The 21,051-nt window shown below is 31.3% G+C and overlaps 1 protein-coding gene across 1 annotated transcript; it reads left to right on the top strand.

Moving 5' to 3' along the window:
* Positions 1–690: 690 nt before the first annotated feature.
* On the top strand, positions 691–19,195 carry LOC106713846 (clavesin-1). Its single transcript, XM_045679111.1, has 6 exons — positions 691–820; positions 2,527–2,775; positions 11,599–11,755; positions 12,776–12,918; positions 18,649–18,810; positions 18,943–19,195. Exons 2-6 carry the CDS (start codon positions 2,548–2,550, stop codon positions 19,126–19,128), a joined length of 876 nt encoding a protein of 291 aa, XP_045535067.1. The 5' UTR covers positions 691–820; positions 2,527–2,547; the 3' UTR covers positions 19,129–19,195.
* Positions 19,196–21,051: the final 1,856 nt, after the last annotated feature.

Below are 21,051 nucleotides of genomic sequence, written 5' to 3'. Positions count from 1 at the left end.
AACCCAAGACCTCGTTAATTACGGCCCATTTCAGTTGACCTCATTTAATTAAACAAAGTAGCAGTATAAAAGAAAGGATATTGTATTTTTGATGTATTGCAAAATAATCTTAACATGTTTATTTGTTCAATCTTTTGTCTACCACACTCGTATTACATTTTACGCTCGTAAGTCAACCGCCCTTTTTAGCCGACTTCAAAAAGAAGGAGGTTATCAATTCGTCTGTATTTTTTTTTTTTTTTATGTGTGTTACCGCGATACTCCGCCCCTGGTGGTCCGATTTTGATGAAAAATATTTTAATCGAAAGGAAGTGCTTGCAGGTGGGTCCCATTTTTTTGTTTTTTTTTTTTAAATAACTAGAAGACTAGTAGATTTTGAATATAGCTTCAAAATTTGTTGCGAAGATTAGGGACATTTTTGCTTTCAGCGCTTACGTAGGCTAAACTATAGGACCTACATAAAAATGATGTATGGCGAATTGTAGCTCTTTAAATGTGCTAAATAAAAGTCAGCGATAGCATATATCTATCTTTTATAGTTTTCTCACAATAACCATTTTTTTTGTTCTATATTAACGGTAAGTCGAAAGTCCACGCTTAGGGTCTGGTATTGTTTACCAGCGCTATCCGAATATCCGCCCCTCTTCGACCTTACGGTGGAGGCGCCGATGGATCTGTAGGCACAAAGCGGTTGTTATCGCGCACGTATATAACCGGGCGGTCGCTGCGCGCGCGCACACTTGCACTACTCCTCTCACTGCTGTGCTATCGATTTCCCGCCCTTTCGTTTCGACCGGCGCGCGAGTTTCCCGCGAGTGAGGTTAGTGTGTGATTTTTCACTAAATTTATGTTTCAATGGAAATTAGAGCGTGGCTTTACTAGTTTTTATTTCATTATTAATTTTCTGTGTCAAATATGCCGCAATAAGCGGCCATTGTTAGTGTTTAAACGTTCACAATAACGTATTCCTTTGTTTTTTTAATCCATTATCGGTATGTAATCCATAAGGCTCATATACTGGTGTAATTATTTTTCTTGTGTTGTTATCTTAATTATATTTAAAGTATTAACTGTCTATAATAATCGCAATTAAATGTTTTTCGTTAATGTACTAGAAAAAGTATTTAAATAAAAACAGTAGAAGTTTTCGTATTTTGCTTTTGTCGTACATTGTCTTTACTTCATGGTGAAATAGAAAAAAACTATTTTGAATATACAGATTTTTATGTGTTTACGGTTTTTGTGATACAATAAACTTCGTGAAGTAACGTAATTCTTAACTGTCGCTCTGTCTGGATTAAAATAATTTAAATAAATATAACATTTTATATAAAAAAATTATCAAATTTTTAACTGAGATGACATGCAATGAGAGAAATTCAATTTATACTTAACATCAACAGCTAAATATGTTATTTGAAGGCCAAATTTAAGTAAAACGTTAGATTATATTTTACAATCAAGCATTAAAGGAGATAATGAAAAGAAATTTTACTATCGAGTCCGTAATATGATAATGCTATTGACAAGCTATATGTACATGTTCAAAAACATATTGTTATCTCCTTTTTTTTCCAAGAGAGTGAAAGTGATGATAATATAATTTTGTGCACGTGTTTCGGCAGTGACAACCCACGGCTATATGTACAAAACATATGAATTACGACTCAGCAAATGTATTTGGATCAAATGTAATACAATACCTATCCTCGTGTAAGGTTTACTGAACTAATATGATTTAAAATTACATTGTTATGTCTATCATTCGAGTTATTTTTAACATCTCATATTACATTATTATGTCTAGTTGATATTAAAGAAAATAGACTTTTGCTTTATCTGATTTATAAAGCTACATTCAGCATTATATTGCACCAATAATTTATATACTTTAAAAGTAATATAATTAAAATTACCGAATTTAATTATTATTAGGTAATTAAAAACGACGAATATTATGTGTATTACAAAAAACTAATGTAGGAAAAAATTGTTTGGAATCGAACCTGAAACTTATATGACTTAAGATATTTTATATGCATTGTAATATATTAGCAACTCACATCATGAGTCAAGGTCTTATTATGTATGCATCGCACGTGAGGTGTCGAAAGTAAGGCATAGTTACCACTGCATTTAAAAATATAATTACACGATAGTTATATAAAATAGCAGAGTAGACGAACCCTATGTAATTTAAATATTTTCCAAATTGAATTTATGAAATAATACCAATGAAGTGAAGAAATTTAACACAAGGATAGATAACATAAATAGGTTTATTTAAATATCGATACATTGTAGTAGAAGTAGCTTATACATGATATTTTCTATAGTGTATAAATTATAATCTGAACTGCATAGAGACCTATACGCAAGCAAAAAAAAAATCTGTTATATCTCAGCAGTTTGATATAAAAGTAGAATAACAAATTGAAATGTATAATTTAAATTTAAAGTCATCACGTGCCATTAGGTTATCAATATGTCCAGTACAATTTCATAAGTTTTGTTAACTCCTTGCAGACGGCGCATTAATACGTCACTATGAGTAGCAGTGAATTTAAGTTAGAGCGCAACGTCGAGTTGTCGCCGGAGACCAAAGCAATCGCTGAACAGGAGTTACGAGAGACACCGGAGAGAGTCCGCGAGGCGCTAGAACGTCTCAGAGAACTGATGAAGGAGAACAAGGATATCTACTTCGGAGATGATGACGAGCTACTAACCATTTTCCTGCGCCCCTGCAAATGGTATCCGGAAAGCGCACTGGCACTCGTAAGTACAATTTATAACAAACAATTTACAACCTTTAGAGTTACGAATGAAATGATGAATGATTGATCTATCTGAACGAATAGCAGAATTTTTGTAAATTATTAGTTGAACTTTAATATTTAATAGCTTACAGCTCATGTGACTAACATTTTAAAGTCTTGAAAATATTTCACTTAAAGCTTTCCTTTTGTTTTGAAACTTGACGTGAACATATCGACTTTAGAAAGTATATAATTTATATTATACGAGTACTTGCATAATTACAAATTAATATCATGATTACTGGGCGTGTATATTATGTGGCAAGATGGCGGATTTTCTCCTGGCGCGGGAAAAAGTGTACCGAGTATTAATGTTATAGTATAATTCCACAAAATTTTACCGTGTAATTATGTATAAATTATAAATAAAAATATAATTGTAAATTGTAAAGTATTTTCAGGAATTTGATTTCGATCTCAACTTTGTTTGGTTAAGATTTTATGTCACTTTTAGATTTATTGTTAGAGAAAATGTTATCTCTAACCGCGTTTAAGACAAATAATTCCATTGAAAACAATCATTTGTTGCTATTTAGCTTATCATTCGTACATGTGATTATAAACAAAGTGTGATTATAAATAAATTTGTTATTTTGTTTGAAGTAGTTTACAAGCCAGAGTCTTCTCTCTGAATCACGGAGCTTGTAGATTGAAAGAGAATTACACAGAATCTACTATATAAAGTGTAATATCTCTAAAACTAGATCGATAAATTAGAAGATTTTTACTAAAAAACAAAATAAATGTTGTATTAAATTAAATAATTCGATTATGGTTGACACATTTGTATAAAGTTGAAAAACGCCAGATTTAACAATATTAGACATAAAAAACTGGTACAAGCGGTCCCTTTACGTGTTACACAACATAGAGATGGTGTAACAAGAAATGTGTTGGCGGTGCTGTGACGAAATGTTTTACTTTGATAAATCGAAACAAAATTAAGTAACATTGTTTTTAAGATGATAAAAAAGGTAAAATTGCCAACCCTACTGACGGATAACTCTATTATATTTTTTATTTCGCTTTATTGCTTTTGAAATGTCAAAGCTGGGCACGTTATTTTTAATTAAATTAAGGTTTCCATTCTCGAAACAAAGGTAAACCATGTTTTAATAGAAGTACATATAATATCTGTGAATTTTTACGGGTAGACATCGACGGATAATAGTGGAACTAAAATATTTTCCCGACTTCTCCTCACATTTGAACCATATCCAATTTTATGCGCATTAGTAATTCAACGTGAAGAAAATTCTTCATCTATTGAAAAGCAAATCGTTAGGGCTCTTAGAGCTGTGTACAGATGTTAATATAATTGCTTTCTTTTAAATGCGATTTAACTTAAATTGTCGCGATACAGATCTGCCATCTATCGGAGACTCCACCAAGTTCGACATAATTATAATTTAAAAGTTTGAAGATGGATCAATAACAAACCTTTTAGTGGTGATATTAGTGCAGCAAAATATGTAAATCAGATTAATAATTGTTACATTTTATAAAGTTGTGAAATTTTACGCTTTCATTTAAACTACAAGATTTTGAAATTGATAATGTACTTTATTCTTATATTCGGTATAGAGAGGATCATAAATATCACTGCTTACCAAGAAACGAAGCGTTAGCATCAGTGGCTACGTGATAAGATAACAGAAGTGGTGTCAAAGTGCATCGAGTAACAGATAACACGAGTTACCTACCATCGCCCTGCTGACATTACAAAGGTCCTTTCATTTATAAGAACATACATATACAAAGAAATATGGGGAAAATTGCATTATTATGTAATTAAAAGAATACACTTCAAAATAAATATTTTATTTCTTTAAAAACACGACGTGATTTTTTTTAAATCATTCGAATATTTTAATTATTTGTATTTTACAATAAATATAAAAACTACATTGCACTCATGTATTATTATCACAAATACATTTCAACTTAGATGCGTATGTGCATTAATGCGGATGTCTATGCAACGCGTAAAGGAAAAAACATAATTTTCATGGCTACCGAGCTAATTCTAAGTTGATTTTTATTGCTAAGTAAGCTGTCATTGCAAATAGATTTCAACTTGATGACTTCCGGTGATTTACGTGGAACAATATAAATTAATCAAAAATTAAATAATATAAGTAATTGATTTTAAATTATTGTTTGCAGCGTTAAGTGAACGATTATAAAGTTGTTCTATGTTTTTTAATTTAAAAGGCGTAATTGTAGGTCGTTATTGTCTTGATATTTTAATGCTTTAACACTTTTTTGTTGATTATTTTACGATTGATATGGAATGTTGTTGGCTGTGAATAACAAAGACGTTTGCATGGTATTTGAAAGTCCTTGCAATATACCTAAAAGTAAAGATAAAACACAATCCTTTTTCATAGCTTAAATAAGTAACGGCGACGTTAATGCCTTTATGGGGGTCAGCGTCTTAGCCTCCCGGGATTTGTGAATATTCTAATAACTACAGGTTTTTAAGTCTCAGCAATGGGCTGATGCATAATTAATGCGGCGAATAAACTTCGGCAGTCGGTATCACGTTGAACATTTGTAACCCGCGCGGTTGATTAGAATTATAAAATGTTAGAGAAAACAAACGCTCAAGGCCCTATTTCAACAAATGAAGAGTTGGGCCCACAAATTTTGGAAACACTTAAATAATCGCTTTAAGTCGACCTATTTTTGTGAAATTACATTTTAAGTCTAGAAAAATAAATATATTAATGCGTAAGTATGCGAATCACCAGAAATTATGCTATGTGAATTGTACTAAAGACAAAATGACAACGGAATCTTTATTAAACACTAGCTGTCGCCCACAACTACATCCACGTGGAATTATATAAAAAAAGTAATCAGCAGCCTATGTGTTCCACCACACTATGCACACATTTATGTCAAATTTTATCGATGCGTTGAGCGTTTTGGAGATAACTTGTAACAAACATTTAACCATCCATTTAAACATTCGCATTTATAATATTAGTAAGATTTAACCACCACGTATTTAAATTGTAGTGTAATAAATTCTTAAATTTTAACTAAAACACGTTATTTTTAACTGCAATGAGACTCTAATATAAGTATCATTGAGTTGTTAACATTTTAACGATTAGTGTAAATAGTGTCAAGTTCAAACTCTGGTACGAATTCATGTCAAGTATTTGATGCATTACGACTTTAAATAATATGTGTATACATAAGTTTATTATATATCATCATGATATATAAGGTTAGAGCTAACATTCGAATATTCGACTTCAAATAATTAACACGGTTTTGATTTCTGAGATTTTGAAGTCAAAAATTATTGGAGATTTATCTTACTAATATTATAAATGCAAATGTTTAGATGGATGGATGGTGGATGGATGTTTGTTTGAAAGTACCTCCAGAACGATTCCACGGATCTCGATGAAATTTAGCATAGATGTAGATCATAGTCTGGAAGAACACATAGGCTTATTATGTTTTTTAATCCCGCGCGGACGGAGTGTCAGGCGACAGCTAGTTTATTATAAGTGTAAACCTTGTGTAACTAATATTATAATATCTATTACGTGAACTGCTCACTATTAAATCAATCCTATATTAAATACATAATTTTATTTTTACCATTGAATCATAAATGCATTCAATTTCTAATTTTTTAAACACACTAAATTTTTATTCGTAAGAAGTACAAATAACTCTTGATATCAACATAATATTTCTAGACTATGCTAGTGTCTGACTTAATTTGTAATTAAGTCTAATATATGAATGGATAAACCTTTACAGGATATAGTAACAACATAAACAATGATTACACATTAGTATTTATATGGAAAACTATTGATTGAGATATTAATGTATTTGATGTAATTAAAGTTTATATCAATATACTAGCTTTTAACCGCGACTCCGTCCGCGCGGAACAAAAAAATGCACACATGATAAAAAAAGTACCTATGTCCGTCTCCTAGTTCTAAGCTACCTCCCCATAAATTTTCAGCTAAATCAGTTCGACTGAACTTGAGTTATAAATAGTGTAACTAACACGACTTTCTTTTATATATATAGATTAATAATTAATGTAATATAATGTATAAAATATTTAATGTAATAATGATATTAAGTTGTCATAACTTATATAATTATAATATTGCAGTAATTTAAATATCTTTTAAAAGATAAATAAATATGATAAGAATAACATATGTATATCTTTTCCGGTAGAAATTATTAATTACACATACCGTGATCGACTCATGTTACTATGAGTGAAGGATAACATGACATATATATATTTTTTGGACGGCGCTAAGTCGCCCTCTCGTTCCCCTTAACATATTTTTGGGTCTGTACTTTATTTCTTTATTTATAAAAATGTTTTCTTAAATTTTACAATATTCTTATATCTACATTTTCACAACTTTTTATACTAGGTTAAAAACAATAAAAGATTATTTTCATTAACATAGATTATATTTATTACTAGATTCTTTTTTATTCCGTGCGTATGAAGTCATTGGTGGTCATTGGTCATGGTGGCTATCCAACAATTCAGTCTATTAGACTTTTTACATGTGAATTCACGTAAGGAAGCTTCCGTTAAAAGACCAATTACCATCTCTGAGTTGTAACCAACTTGTTTGAATTTAAATATATGTCTTTGTACAGTCCACGGTAACAGTTATCCGATTATCAGGCAAATGCTGCGAGATAATCGACACATCTGCAGTTATAAGGATGCAGACGTGTCTTGTTATTAGTCTAGTAACGGACCACTCGATAACGGGTCGCAAACTACTACGTACCATTTAAATACCGTCTACTATGACTGCGGTATACACCAGTAATTTTAAATCTTATTTCTAACATCCTTCCATCCAATGAATTCAGATAAATATAAATATGTTACCACGTAACTCGAGAAATGCCGAACTTATCCGCATATATGGAACAGATATAGATTCTAGCTCTTAAGTTATTAACTCAGTTTTAAAATTCCACGCAGACGAAATTGCGGTCGACAGCTAGTCTATATTATGATAATTAATAAAGAGTTATAAGTGTTGTCTTATCCTGCGGTTAACTAACAAAATATTATGTTAGAACCGTTGTTTGAAGTTTGAATACCTAAATTATGACTCACCGAATAAGGGGCAATAAAGATCGCAACCTTTGTCCTATTGAATTGATCGAAATATGATGATATTATAAATTGAGATTGTCTATAATTATATCATTAAAGAATGCTATCCATGTGACATGCCTGAATATTTGTGTAATCAAGTCAGACGTATGTATAATATTTTAATCAGCAGAAGTGCGAGTAAAAGTATCGTTGATTAATGTAAGACATCTTTGCAATTTCTGACATTTTGTATTTTATGAGTGTTTGTTTTATTAAAATTATTGAAAGATTATCTTTTTGATAGATTCTCATTGAAATAATGTAATTGAGTAGCATTTTTAGCGTTGCAGAAAATCATTTTTTAGACTAGAACATTTTGTATATTGTCCAATTCTATGAATCATCTGCAACATAGAGACGGCATTTGAACTTTGTTACGTTTGTTTATACTATATATTGTTATGACAGAAATAGTTATTATTGATATGAAGTCACGTCGGTATCGAGTGCGAGGTTCATGTGCAATCAGTATCAGCTGATAACAGCCGGATGTTCAGCATCGTTTCTAACTGCACTCTCAATGGAATATTACATGTATTTGTAAAGATGTGATTAAGAATGTATGTAGTTATAAATTACTTCATTTAGTTTTATAGGTACTAAAAGGATAATAAACGAATTATGTCGTTCAATGACTGCCTGGTTATGAAAGGTTTGTATAACCTTTAGTGTAAATTTAAGGGCTTGTAAATATGTTTAACAGGAATTCTTAGTTGCAAGCCTTCTTCTTGTGCCTCTCCACTATTGGAGGTTGGCCGTCAGCTTAGCGAAATTCTTCCTATCTTGCGCCAAGCGAAACAGTTGCAAGCCTATATTTGTGGTTTTTTTTTCGTAAAAATGTAGGGGTCCAGTTTTTGCACTCAGTAACGGTGTTAATGACATAAGTGTGAGGTTGCGACGGATATTTCATATTATATTTTTAGCCTTGCTATTATAATAATATTAAGCAATTCGTAATCATCGCTTGAGCCTTGAAAAACAAGTGATTAGTGAAGATAATAAGCGAGCCGGGCTATCTGAACATTTATCGTTCAACGATAATATTTCACTGAGGTTTTTGAGATTATAAACATCTGTATCCGAGCAAACATTTTGGAACAAAAGGAAAGAATCTACAGATATTGTAGAATGGACAGACTTTGACTGGATCCTGACACAAAAAACGTACTATTGTTGGAGTTGTTACAGAAACAGTACTCCCATATGATACCATAATAGCAGTTGCCCTCGACTTCGTTCGCACAGAATAAAAAAATTCTAGGAATATGTAAATATAGCCTATGTCATCTGGGGATAGTATAGCTTCCCAACAGTGATAGAATTTTTAAAATCGGTTCAGTAATTATAGAGCAATGCAAGCAAACAATCAAATCTTTTATAACATTAGTATACACTATAACTAGTGTTAACTAGCCCAGTAGTTTGCTGTCTGTTATAAATAGACTCAGTTCAGAAAAAAAGGGAAATACTTCGGTACATTTAAAAATGTTCATGTTAATTCGTAAGGGTGCCCCGAACCGACGTACTTTCATTTACGGTTCATCAATTCCTTAAAGTCCTTGCTATGGATGTCCACTTTTAACAATTGATAACTCTTTTAATTTTACATTCAATAGCTTCTTTTACTTTACCTACCTAAAAAAATAGCATAAGATTAAAATGTAGCAACTCTAAACGCACTATGTATATTTCGGTCAATGCAACTACTGAGTTCGCAATTAATTTTAATAACAGAGTTAAGATTAGGCAAGTCGGTGCGTCCGAACTATAGAGCCAAACATGCTTGCCGATCCATTCGCAATCAGTCGTTAACCTGTATTGTGCAATGCAAAACATGCTGACTGAGACAGGCCCATAAACGTAACTATGTTATAAAACTATATTGCATATACAAGGTCATGATTTTATGTAGTTAGCGAACTATGTATGTATTGCTTATTAAATTTTTATGATATAATTAACTTAATGTAAGTTAAGATTTTCAACGCTGAGATACTTGTATGAAAACATGTTGCCATCTCTCTCACTATCTTTTGAGAAACAGAGAGAACAATATATTATTTTGCAGGTCCTTTGGCAGTGGGAACTTCGATTAAATATATAGTTCTCTAGCTAATGAATGTTTACCATATAAAAAGGTTACTAAAGGTTAACTAGAGTTTCATTACTGTTAAAATTATTACACAAATAAAAACCTGAGTACAACTTATTTTAAACTAGCTGTCGCCCGCGACTCCGTCCGCGCGGAATAAAAAAAAATATTAGAAAACGGGGTAAAAATTATCCTATGTCCTATTCCTGGTTCTAAGCCAGCTGCCCACCAATTTTCAGTCAAATCGATTCAGCCGTTCTCGAGTTATAAATGGTGTAACTAACACGACTTTCTTTTATATATATATAGATATGTCAATAATCATTGCAAATAAGCTAAGTTATTTGTAACTGGAATATAACTATTTATATTTTATGTATTCTTTTTGCAAGTTATATGTAAAAAATCGGTTACAAAGCGTAACGTCCGATACAAATTAGCGCTAGTACTTGTAAGGTGGGTCGATGACCAACCTGTTTTGAAATGCAATGTTTACATAAATATTATAATAGTACTTGCTTAGATTGCATTCAATTTATTGCCACGAGACACGAGCCGAAGACATGACTTCGTTTAGGCACAAGACGTTTATTATCTTTGCCGTCCACTGTAGTTAGCTAGGACTCCCGAGGAAGATAGATATTATGTAGACATCTAGTGAAATACACTAGAAATTGTCTCCGTAGATAGTAAACTGTTTTACATTATATGAACTCTACGACTGTTTTAGTAAATCGATTTTTATTTGTGATGCGCATTTTTAAAATAAAATATAAGTATGTAAAATTCGAAGTAAACTATTTTATAACTATTTAACAAAATTGCAAACAACGCAGTCGAGTTTATCTACAAACATGTATTGTGCACTGTGGAGCCAGGGTGATAATAAATCATAATGAAAAACAACATTGTATATTTATAACAAGAAAGACGTAATACTGACTTAACATATTCCTCAATCACAGGTGAATATGAATAGTTCACATCGTCATATTGTCTGTATTCATCGAGCGCATTATCGAAAGTAATGAGGAAACGAGATCGTTATGTTTTGCAAACAAAACGTAAACCCGCCTGTTATGATATAACAAGTCGATTGCGAGACTTGAGACTGAAAATATTGACATATTTTCGTCTTGTCTCGCTTCTACCTTCACTTTTACATTCATATGAGTAATACGAAAACAAAGAGATGACTTAAATCATATTTTATGAGATGTTTTTGTAGTTAGGTGCATATTTTACTGCCGCAAAGACAGATGGAATAAATTGCTTTCTGTAAAAAATAAATGACACATAATGAGGCTCCGATTTACGATATAGGAGCGTCTCGTATGCTGCGAAACGTTCTTTCGTAATTCAGCTACGGGAAGCTATTTTGATAGCAATCATATGGCAATGGGATATAAGTAGTACCGTCACGCGAAAAAGTTACGTCCGTTTAACTTAATATGTTAAGCGTTATACTTATCGCAGATTATGTGAAAATGTTGTTGTTGTTTTAGATGCGGCGTATTGCTGAATTCAAACGCGACAATGCGAGCCTTCTGAATGGTTTGGTGCCTGAAAACGAGAAAGAGGCCTTCCTTGAACATAAAGTTGTGAATGTAATGAAGGGACGCGACCAAAAAGGAAGGAGGTTGCTGATTGTTAACGTTGGAGGTAAGGATATTGCCGGCCGGCCTTCCGCTCGATTGCGATTGTTTTCTTGTCCTTGCACTATGTCTGTAATAACTTTAATTATTTGGGGTATTATCTAAAAAACGTACAAATAAAATATAATCGAAATTAAATTTAAGACTAAGTTAATACTATTTGTATGAAAGAGTAAGTAGAATGATTCTATTTGGCAATAAATAAAATTTGCGATTTCCCAACAAACCCTAAGTATATTTTCAATTACCAATAAACTCTTTATTTCTAAATTATTTTTATGTCTTGGTAATATAATGTTAATGACTCTGTTTACCAATTAGCACACATTAATGATTCAAGTCAATGATTACGCGCCTTGTAAGTGATCATTGTGTAATATTCAACAGTGCTGACTGCTGACGGACGAGTTACTGTTGCCGTTTAACTTTAGCTTAAGTTATTTGTAAATACGACTTCGACAACGGTTTCCTTTGACCGGCTGTTTTGATAAACAAGACCTTAATACAATAACGGTTATTGTAGCAATATATTTATTCAACATAACACGATGTATGATGTGAATGTTCTAAAATTTTTATATTTATGTAGGGTCCGTTAGAAGAGTCCGTTTTCCTTATAGGACGGCAACGGTTCGTGGTTATTCTGGTCTTGCAAATATCGCTGTGGGTGATTACTTAGATATAAGGTATCTCATCTCGGTGGTATTAAGCAACTCACTTTTTTGGTTTCTTCTGGGGGCGGGGAGAAACATTAAGACATAAACCCTTCTTTTCTGGAGAAGGCTTTATATGAGGTTTTCACTCAATAAAATCTCCTCATTGGTTATCCTAGTACGATGAATAGTGGCTCTTGATTTTCATTCTACACAAAGGTTGTGTAAACTGTTAAGCTAGTATAATTAACTGCATAGATGTATGGATGCATAAGAGGCGAGACGTACGGCAGAATAGCTTTCAATAGAAATCCGTTATATCTATTTCGTTGCTATCGTCAGTTAAGTTAACCAAAACATGTGTTAATTTTTAGGATCATGGAACCCAAAGAAAGTGAATGCGGACCAGCTGTTCAGATTGTTCTATCTGATCCATTTGGCCGCTATGCTGGAGCCGGAGTCCCAGGTCAGAGGGACGGTGGTGTTAATGGACTTCTACAATATGGGCTGGTCACAGGTAATCTTTACTTTTTTGGTTGAATTGACTTTATCGATATAGGTCCATACCTATACATACTAAAAACAACACAATTTTGTAATAAATCTTAGCCCTGGAATAATTATTAGTGAAAAATAAGATTATTTTCATATCAAGGTTATCTAATTGGGTAAGGACAAGAATAGAGGCAGTAAACTATGTGTTATTAATTGGAGATAATAATTGCTGTGTATTTAAACAAAATTAATAATTTAATAGATTACAATGCTTACTAGAATATAAAGATTTATTACAAAATACTTTAATAATTATAAAATAATAATAGACTAATATAAAAAATAATTGGAAAATTTAAAAATTACAAATTGTTATAAATAATTAATTTATTATAATTATATAAATAAACTTAGTAAAACTGATTTTATGGTCAGTCTTATACTTATGTGTGAAAGGGGCAGAAAGTGTAAAGACGAGACTTCGCAAACCCTTTACAATAACTAAGTAAGTCCCTTTTATGTCATGGTTCGAAAACACTGGCGTAAAGAATAAAAAATTCAGAGATAACTTTGAAACATGTAGAGTTTCAGACAAGGTCAATTTGTCAGCAATGAATGAATTAATGTAAATAATAGATTAACGTCACTGACCTTTGCTTGTGTTAATTAATTGTATCGTGGTACTAGTGTTGCAATATAGCAACACTAACGTTGTAACAATATTACTATATTTTTACTAAATTATATGACAATATAATCATATGTTGTCATATAATTTAGGTATGTTACTAATCATACTCGCTATAAATGCGAATATTTAGATGGTTGGATGGATGGATGTTTGTTTGAAGGTATCTCCAGAACGACTTAACGGATCGCGATGAAATTTGGCATAAATGTATAACACAGGTTACTAATTAAGTTTTTTTTGGCATATTTCGCGCGGACGGAGTCGCGGGCGACAACTAGTAATTGAATAAAACAATAGATTGAGATTTAGTAAGCATATTTCACAGCTTTTAATAAGTTTTCGGGAAGTAAAGTAATATCTAAGCAAGTAACTTAGAAATTTCATTTGTAATTTCTAAGTAACGCGTGAACGCAGCTGCAACGTGATTTTTTAAATTAAAACTATCTTATTTCAAGTCATTGTCACGCAAGCAATAATTATACACCTTGAAACAATTTTTTTTCTCAATACTTCACTGTTACTAAATAAAATTATTTTTAAAATATGTTTCTGCAATGAGAGTAAGCTGTATGGGTTTATTTTCTTACTTTATACGTGTCATTACAAAACTTTAACGTTTCTGATCATTTCACTCTTATATAAAATCGCTGTTGTGTGAGAAAGACTTACAAAAAGTTCTTGTGCAATTTCCTTGTTAATCAGAAAATCTTGGCTACTTCCAACGATATACTCTTACAATACACATAATAATCTAAATAATGAAAATGTCTTACACAGAATATATTAAAAAAAAGTTAATATAAAAATGATCAAATATAACCTGAAAACTAACCTTAAATCAGTTTACTTCCCTTATTTAGAATACACCGTTATTAGTGTATTTTCAAATTCTAGTAGGACTCAAAAAATTAATACGGTGATTTTTTATTTTAATTAAAAAAAAATAAAACTAAATCTCTATGTATGTTTATTCTGTGCAAATCACTTTCACTGCGCTTGCGCTTTGGCAACGTCGATTTCAATACGACTGTAGTAACATTAGACAATTTACCGTGTGTGCACTGTGCATATATTTATTACGTTTGTGTGCATTGTACTTGTAACAGATTAGTTAATTTATTATATTTATAGTATAAAAAATTCGGTGCCGCCATTTGCCTGTTTGTTTTATAAAAATCCTTTTTTTTGTTAAATTAAATTATTTTGGAATGCAACTAAATGTATAAAGTGCGTTTATTTCAATTGGCAACTGTCCCAAATGTTTTTTATTTCGTAACTCACCTTGACATCTAAAATACGTTGTATGAATACGGTAATGCATTTGTTAAAAACGTATTTGCTAATAAAATAAACCTCTTTGAAATAACCGTTCGTTGAAATTTTAAATTAATATGATTGTATTCTATAGAAAACATATTAGTAGGGGAGCCCACGAGGCTAAATGGGGATTTACTCGAGCATCGTAGAGACCTATTGGGATGCAAAGCTTAGATGATAAGAAGAAAAAAATGTTATATGATATATACCTTTACATCAGTGGGGGAAGCGGCTATAGATTTTTAAAAATGTAAAAAAAAAATTTTTTATCGAGCGCGTCAGATTTTCTAAGGGAGTGTTAAGTGCACCAAAAAAAGCTCTCATTCACTAATCTGACGATTTCGATGGGACGCAAACTCGCGGTCATTTTTATAATGTGCAAAAAATTCGCCATTTTGAAATACTCAAGCGCGTCAGATTAAGATATATATGGTTTATCTTTATGTTCTAAACGTACTGTCTCATAATCTGACGATTATGTAGAGGGATTCGCCTGATTTGACAAAAAAAAATAGAAAAACGGTTCGGCCTTATACATGGGCCCCATGTTTTGTGGAGGTACTTAACCGGGTACAAGGTATCCCCCTGTATATTAATCTGCCGTGCTTTAGGAAATCCCGAAATCCCCGCTTGGGCTCCCCTACTATATGATATTTAAGGTTAGAAGTTTGACATATTGATTGTTAGATGACACTAATGTTTTTTAATCTATATATCTTCTTATATATATAAAAGAAAGTCGTGTTAGTTACACTATTTATAACTCAAGAACGGCTGAATCGATTTGACTGAAAATAGGTGGGCAGATAGCTTAGAACCACGAAACGGACATAGGATAATTTTTACCCCGTTTTCTATTCTTTATTCCGCGCGGACGGAGTCGCGGGCAAAAGCTAGTCTAATATATAAAATTCTCGTGTCGCGGTGTTTGTGGTTAAACTCCTCCGAAACTGCTTGACCGATTGTCATGAAATTTTGTGAGCATATTATAAAATATAACAAATTGTGTGTTAATAAATCTTTTAACACATTTTCAAGTTTACTTAGTAGTGAATATGTATCTGAAAATCAGTTAAGAAGACTGTATTTAATTAGTTAACTCTCAAACTACTGCGATTCTAATTTAATTGATAAATAATTGTTGTTGTCTATTAATGTTAAGCAGGCAGTAGGCATTGATTGAATTAATCACAACTTCTCCTTATAAAGATCCAATAATCTTTCAATTAAGTACATAAAGATCAATTAGGATCCTGTTTAAGACAATTAGTGCATGTGTTTGGTTTTATTTCTTTCTTGTTAACACCAAGACATCCATTGTTATAAACGATTACAACAGACCAAGTGTGACTTTAAAACTAATGACTCACACCTATACCCTTAACAAAGAATTTAAGTGCGTTTTATCGCCACTGCGCCTGCTCCGCTGCGGCGTTGTGTTTTTATAACAAAGATGCACAAAGTCTGTTTGTCCATATTTCTTCCATTGTCTCACATTATCATTGTTCTACGTTGTTACGAAATTTTTAATTAGTCACACATGTTTTATTTGTGGTATGTGAAATGCGAACAGGATTTTTGATATGAAATAACCCTGAATTAATAAATGGATTAAAATTATATAGATAATAATTATCGTGCGTTATCTAATTGCTATGTGTAGAGGTTATTTTCCGATATTATGTTTTACGTTTCATTGACTCTGTTGCAATAAAAATTCAAAGTCATTACCAAAGGATTAGACCTTTTGGCTTAGATAGTAAGTGAAAAACAAAACAATGCCGAGTATATTATTTTATTCCAAACGCGTTTAACTCATCGATCGTTTTGTGTTGTATGATCGGTATCAGTGAATGTAATTATGTTTTATAGTCTATGTTGTAACGTGTATAACAACATGTTTTTATACATGGAGATTGTTGTTGGGAAAACGAAAGATAATTTAAACATTTACACTACATTTTTGAAAGTACGATTCCCTATTCTTTCAAAGACTCTGGAGAACACAGGACACTAAAGACAACGCCTGTTTTGAAATCTAGAATAATACTTTGGTATTTCATTGATATAAAGTAATTTACATGCAAATATATCACGTATATATCTGTGCAGGAAAATATTGTATTGAAAATAGCATATCCTGATTACCTTCATAAAATTCAAGACATGTGTATCGTCCAACCGAGTTCGTGATTGATTTTCATTGTTTAAGTTAACAATAACCTGATTACTAGAGCTCACAATAAATTTACGCTTTTTAGTCAATTTTGATTATAAAATAAGCTACATAAGCTTAGGTCGTTTTTTTATTGCATTCGAGATAATAATATGATGTCTTTGTGTACATTTTTTTGCATATAGATATACCTGTATAATATATATTGTTAATAATAAAATGTATAGTTGATATAACAGAAAAAGATCCCACGAATAGAATAAGATACAATTGAATTCTAATAGATCAATATACTGTTGAACGGTATATTAATCTATTAGATTAATATACCGTTCAAATGTGGAATTATATATTATTTTTCCGGTACATTTTCGTCCTCTAACCCTCGCATCGCCATTATGTTAGCTTCTTAAAGTTACAAGCAATATTGTTGTATCTTTACCAATGATGTGGAGGAAAATATATCCCAATAAAGGTTTCTCGCTCAAGGGCCGTCACGTCCGAGGTTATTGGAATGATTCTTATGCACAGAAGTGTTGATATCTTCGCTTATTTGGCAGATAAATATTATCGAAATGCAAATAGGTCACTTAGAGGGTATATCGCAATTACGTAAATTATTATCTTTAAAGATTAAATAATGCAAGGAAAAACTATATACGTCACAACATAGAGATAAAGTTTACTTGAATTCTTAGAAATTCAATTAACACCTATTTCAGGTCATTTCAAAAGTACTCTAGTCTAATATTAAACGACGTATAATATTAATTTTTATTAACTTGCTAATCGTTTTAACTACGCTTTAAATATCACTTAAAGTGCTATCCGTAAGTCAATATTTTAGTTAAATATCCGTTTCAGTATATATGTGTACTTTTATGGGAAGTAGGTTTACACTTTGTAAGGACGTCAGTACATATAGTTGTGGAATAAATACATAATACTTACTCTATATGCGGGTCCGTTCGTATCTTAATTCTTATATTTATTTTAAGGGTAACCTTTACCATTTAAAACAATTGAGTTACGTTAACAATAAAACATTCTAATAATAGACCGAATTTACGCTTTTTTTTTAATGAAATGAATTGAATTTTATTAAAACAATAATAAATGTATAAACAAAACGGATGATATGGCAATATTTAACACTTCAACTGGTGGTTATAAAGTCCCCTTACTATTATTAAAATATTTACGTAAACCTATGACCCGTATATTAAGTTATTAATATTTTCCAGTATATAAATTTTATAGCGTGAATCTACATAGCACAAGATACCCAAGGAATAATTGCTTTGTACATAAATACCAGATATACTGCCTGTTTCTCGCAGTAGGGCGATAACCTCCTTAAAAGTGTTAAGTTTACATAAAAGTAGTACACATGTATTTTTAATTTTTAACTGGCTTTAAGCGTTGTGAACTTTATATATTGCGATAAGATATATATTTTTATTCTCTTTATTTTAATAATATTATAAAATAAAGAGAAAATTAATAAATTTTTTAAATAGGTGATTTTTTAAGTAAAATAAAAACTCAAAAAAATATTCTCTTTACAGACAATGGGCCTGACTCCTTCCTTCTCGAAGCGTCTTCTGACTTTCATTCAGGATGCGATGCCGCTCAGGTTGAAGGAGGTGCACTTCGTCAAGCAGCCGAGGATCTTTGATGTCGTGTGGAGGATGTTCAAGCCCTTCATCAGGGACAAGCTAAGAAATAGAGTAAGTTTTGCTAAGAGTATGTCATATACTAAGTAACCCTAAGTTTTATATTTGGCCATTATTAATCCTTCAGTTTTTATTTAATTGTCGTTAAAGTCGAAGTTGTTTACTATTTTATGTTAAATATTTCAGATCTACTTCCACGGCTCGGATATGTCGTCTCTACACAAGCACTTGTCGCCGAGCCATCTGCCGGCAGACTACGATGGTCAGTTGCCCGCCATAGACTACTCCGGCGCTGACTGGTACCCCGTCATCCAGCACGTCATGCCACACATAGACAATTGGAACACATACGGATTCGTCAAGAAAACATAGACTATAGATAATTTTCATTTATTTTATTATGCACAATTTTAATCTACCTAGAGAATTTGAGTTAGTTTTTCGTCCTTTTATTCGTTGTTCGTAAAGTTAGATTTTATAAAATTATATAATATATATGGTCAAATATCAGTGATAGGAATCTGATTTTTAACTACATTTAATTTCGTCTAGCATCTAGGTGGGTTTCAATTATGAATCTTATTTTTAAGCTATCCAGCTGTATTGCACTCTGTCACATGTTAAAATAACAAATCTATTTTATATATATAACTAAATGAAAATATATAATAACACTTAATAGTTCCTAATGGTTACAACAACTGAATTTTGTTACAATTTTTTAAATTATTTTATATATTACAGTAAGATTCTAATGCGAGAAACCAAAAATTTAGGTATATTAATTTTGATAACGCAGCCTTTAAATAGGATATAATATTTTTATCCCATTCAAATGATAAAGGTGTCTCCATTAAAAAAACACAGATGAATTGAGAACCTTCTCCTTTTTGAAGTCGGTTGAAAATAATAATTATGACTCTATGAAAATTCGTAATTATTCTTGAATCTTAGGAGTATTTCATGACAGATGCTTTTTATTTTTTAGTTAGATGAATATATATAATTTTTGTTTATATTTATTTTTTATTAGATAGATTTTTTTATACTTGAATATGTAGTGATGCGTTTGAAAAGATATCGAGGCTGTGAATGTGATAGTGCTGTGCCACTTCTACGACATTTCACCAAAACATAGATTATTAAGATAGTTTCGATTCCACTTAATTACTATGCATTTCTAAATTGATAATTAAATAGTTCCTTAGTCTATTTTTATGGGTCTAGCATATTGTGTAGGACTAAGTGAAGTTTAAAGCAAAAATACATATTTGTTTTTATAGAGTAAGATTTTAAGACAAAAATAGGGGCCAATCATGATTGTTAAAAGGTTTGTTTGATGAATTTTTATTTATGTAATTTAAAATAACTTCGGATACATCAAACACCATGGAGGATTAAGTTAGAAATATGTCTATGAATTTTATAATTTTTAATTTGTGCATATACACGAAATGAACTTGCTCAAAATTTTGATATTAAATTTATACGACACCATTTTGTGTTTTATTTAATTACTAACTGTCGCCCGCGACTTCCGAGTGAAATTAAAAAAAAAACTTAATAGGTAGCCTATGTGTTCTTCCAGACTATGTTCTACATCTGTACCAAATTTCATCAAGATCCGTTCAGACGTTGCGGAGATACCTTCAAAAAACATCCATCCTTCCATTCATCTAAATTCTAAACATTCCCAATCATATTAGTCATCATCATCATCATCATCTCCCTGGCCTTATCCCACTTACGTAGGGTCGGCACACAATATTAGTAAGATTGTGAAAAGCAAGGCCATACCTGAATGTTTCTTGTTCCTGGCCGAACTAGTTAATAGAATCAGTGTTCAAATATTAAAGTGTTCATTTTTATTAGATCCATAAAAAACTTATTATGAATTATTTTTAAGTTTAGTTTAGTAAAATTTGATTTAAGAACCTACATAGTTCGTTATATTTCGGAAGATAACATTAAATATCATATGTTGTTTTCGATAATAAATCTTTCGCACGATGAAAGAATTTTAAAATAGTTTATTTCTCACAGAGTTTACCTACAACACTAACAAACGATATGATCCACTTTAAATTTTTAGCATACGTTTACCCAAGCGCCTGTTAAAATTCTAACATCGCTTTTAAAATTTATTGCAGCTACATTATTGATGTTTGGTTTTTACACAATAAGTACTGTGTAATTCAAATAAATTTTATTATAAAAAATTTTCCTTACCTATTGTTAAAAATCGAAGAATGCATAATTACGTCAGCTTATTTTTTTGCCATCTTACTAATATTA

This window comes from Papilio machaon, chromosome 1 (assembly GCF_912999745.1).
Source record: "Papilio machaon chromosome 1, ilPapMach1.1, whole genome shotgun sequence".
NCBI lineage: Eukaryota > Metazoa > Arthropoda > Insecta > Lepidoptera > Papilionidae > Papilio > Papilio machaon.
Note: the sequence above shows the minus strand (reverse complement) of the source record. Positions and strands in the feature narration are given on the sequence as shown.

Excerpts from the sequence above, each read along its gene's own strand:
- LOC106713846 (XM_045679111.1), top strand. The coding sequence starts at position 2,548 with ATGAGTAGCAGTGAATTTAAGTTAGAGCGCAACGTCGAGTTGTCGCCG. Across the intron at positions 2,776-11,598 it reads CGGAAAGCGCACTGGCACTC|ATGCGGCGTATTGCTGAATT; the intron begins GTAAGTACAATT and ends TTGTTGTTTTAG. Across the intron at positions 11,756-12,775 it reads GCTGATTGTTAACGTTGGAG|GATCATGGAACCCAAAGAAA; the intron begins GTAAGGATATTG and ends GTTAATTTTTAG.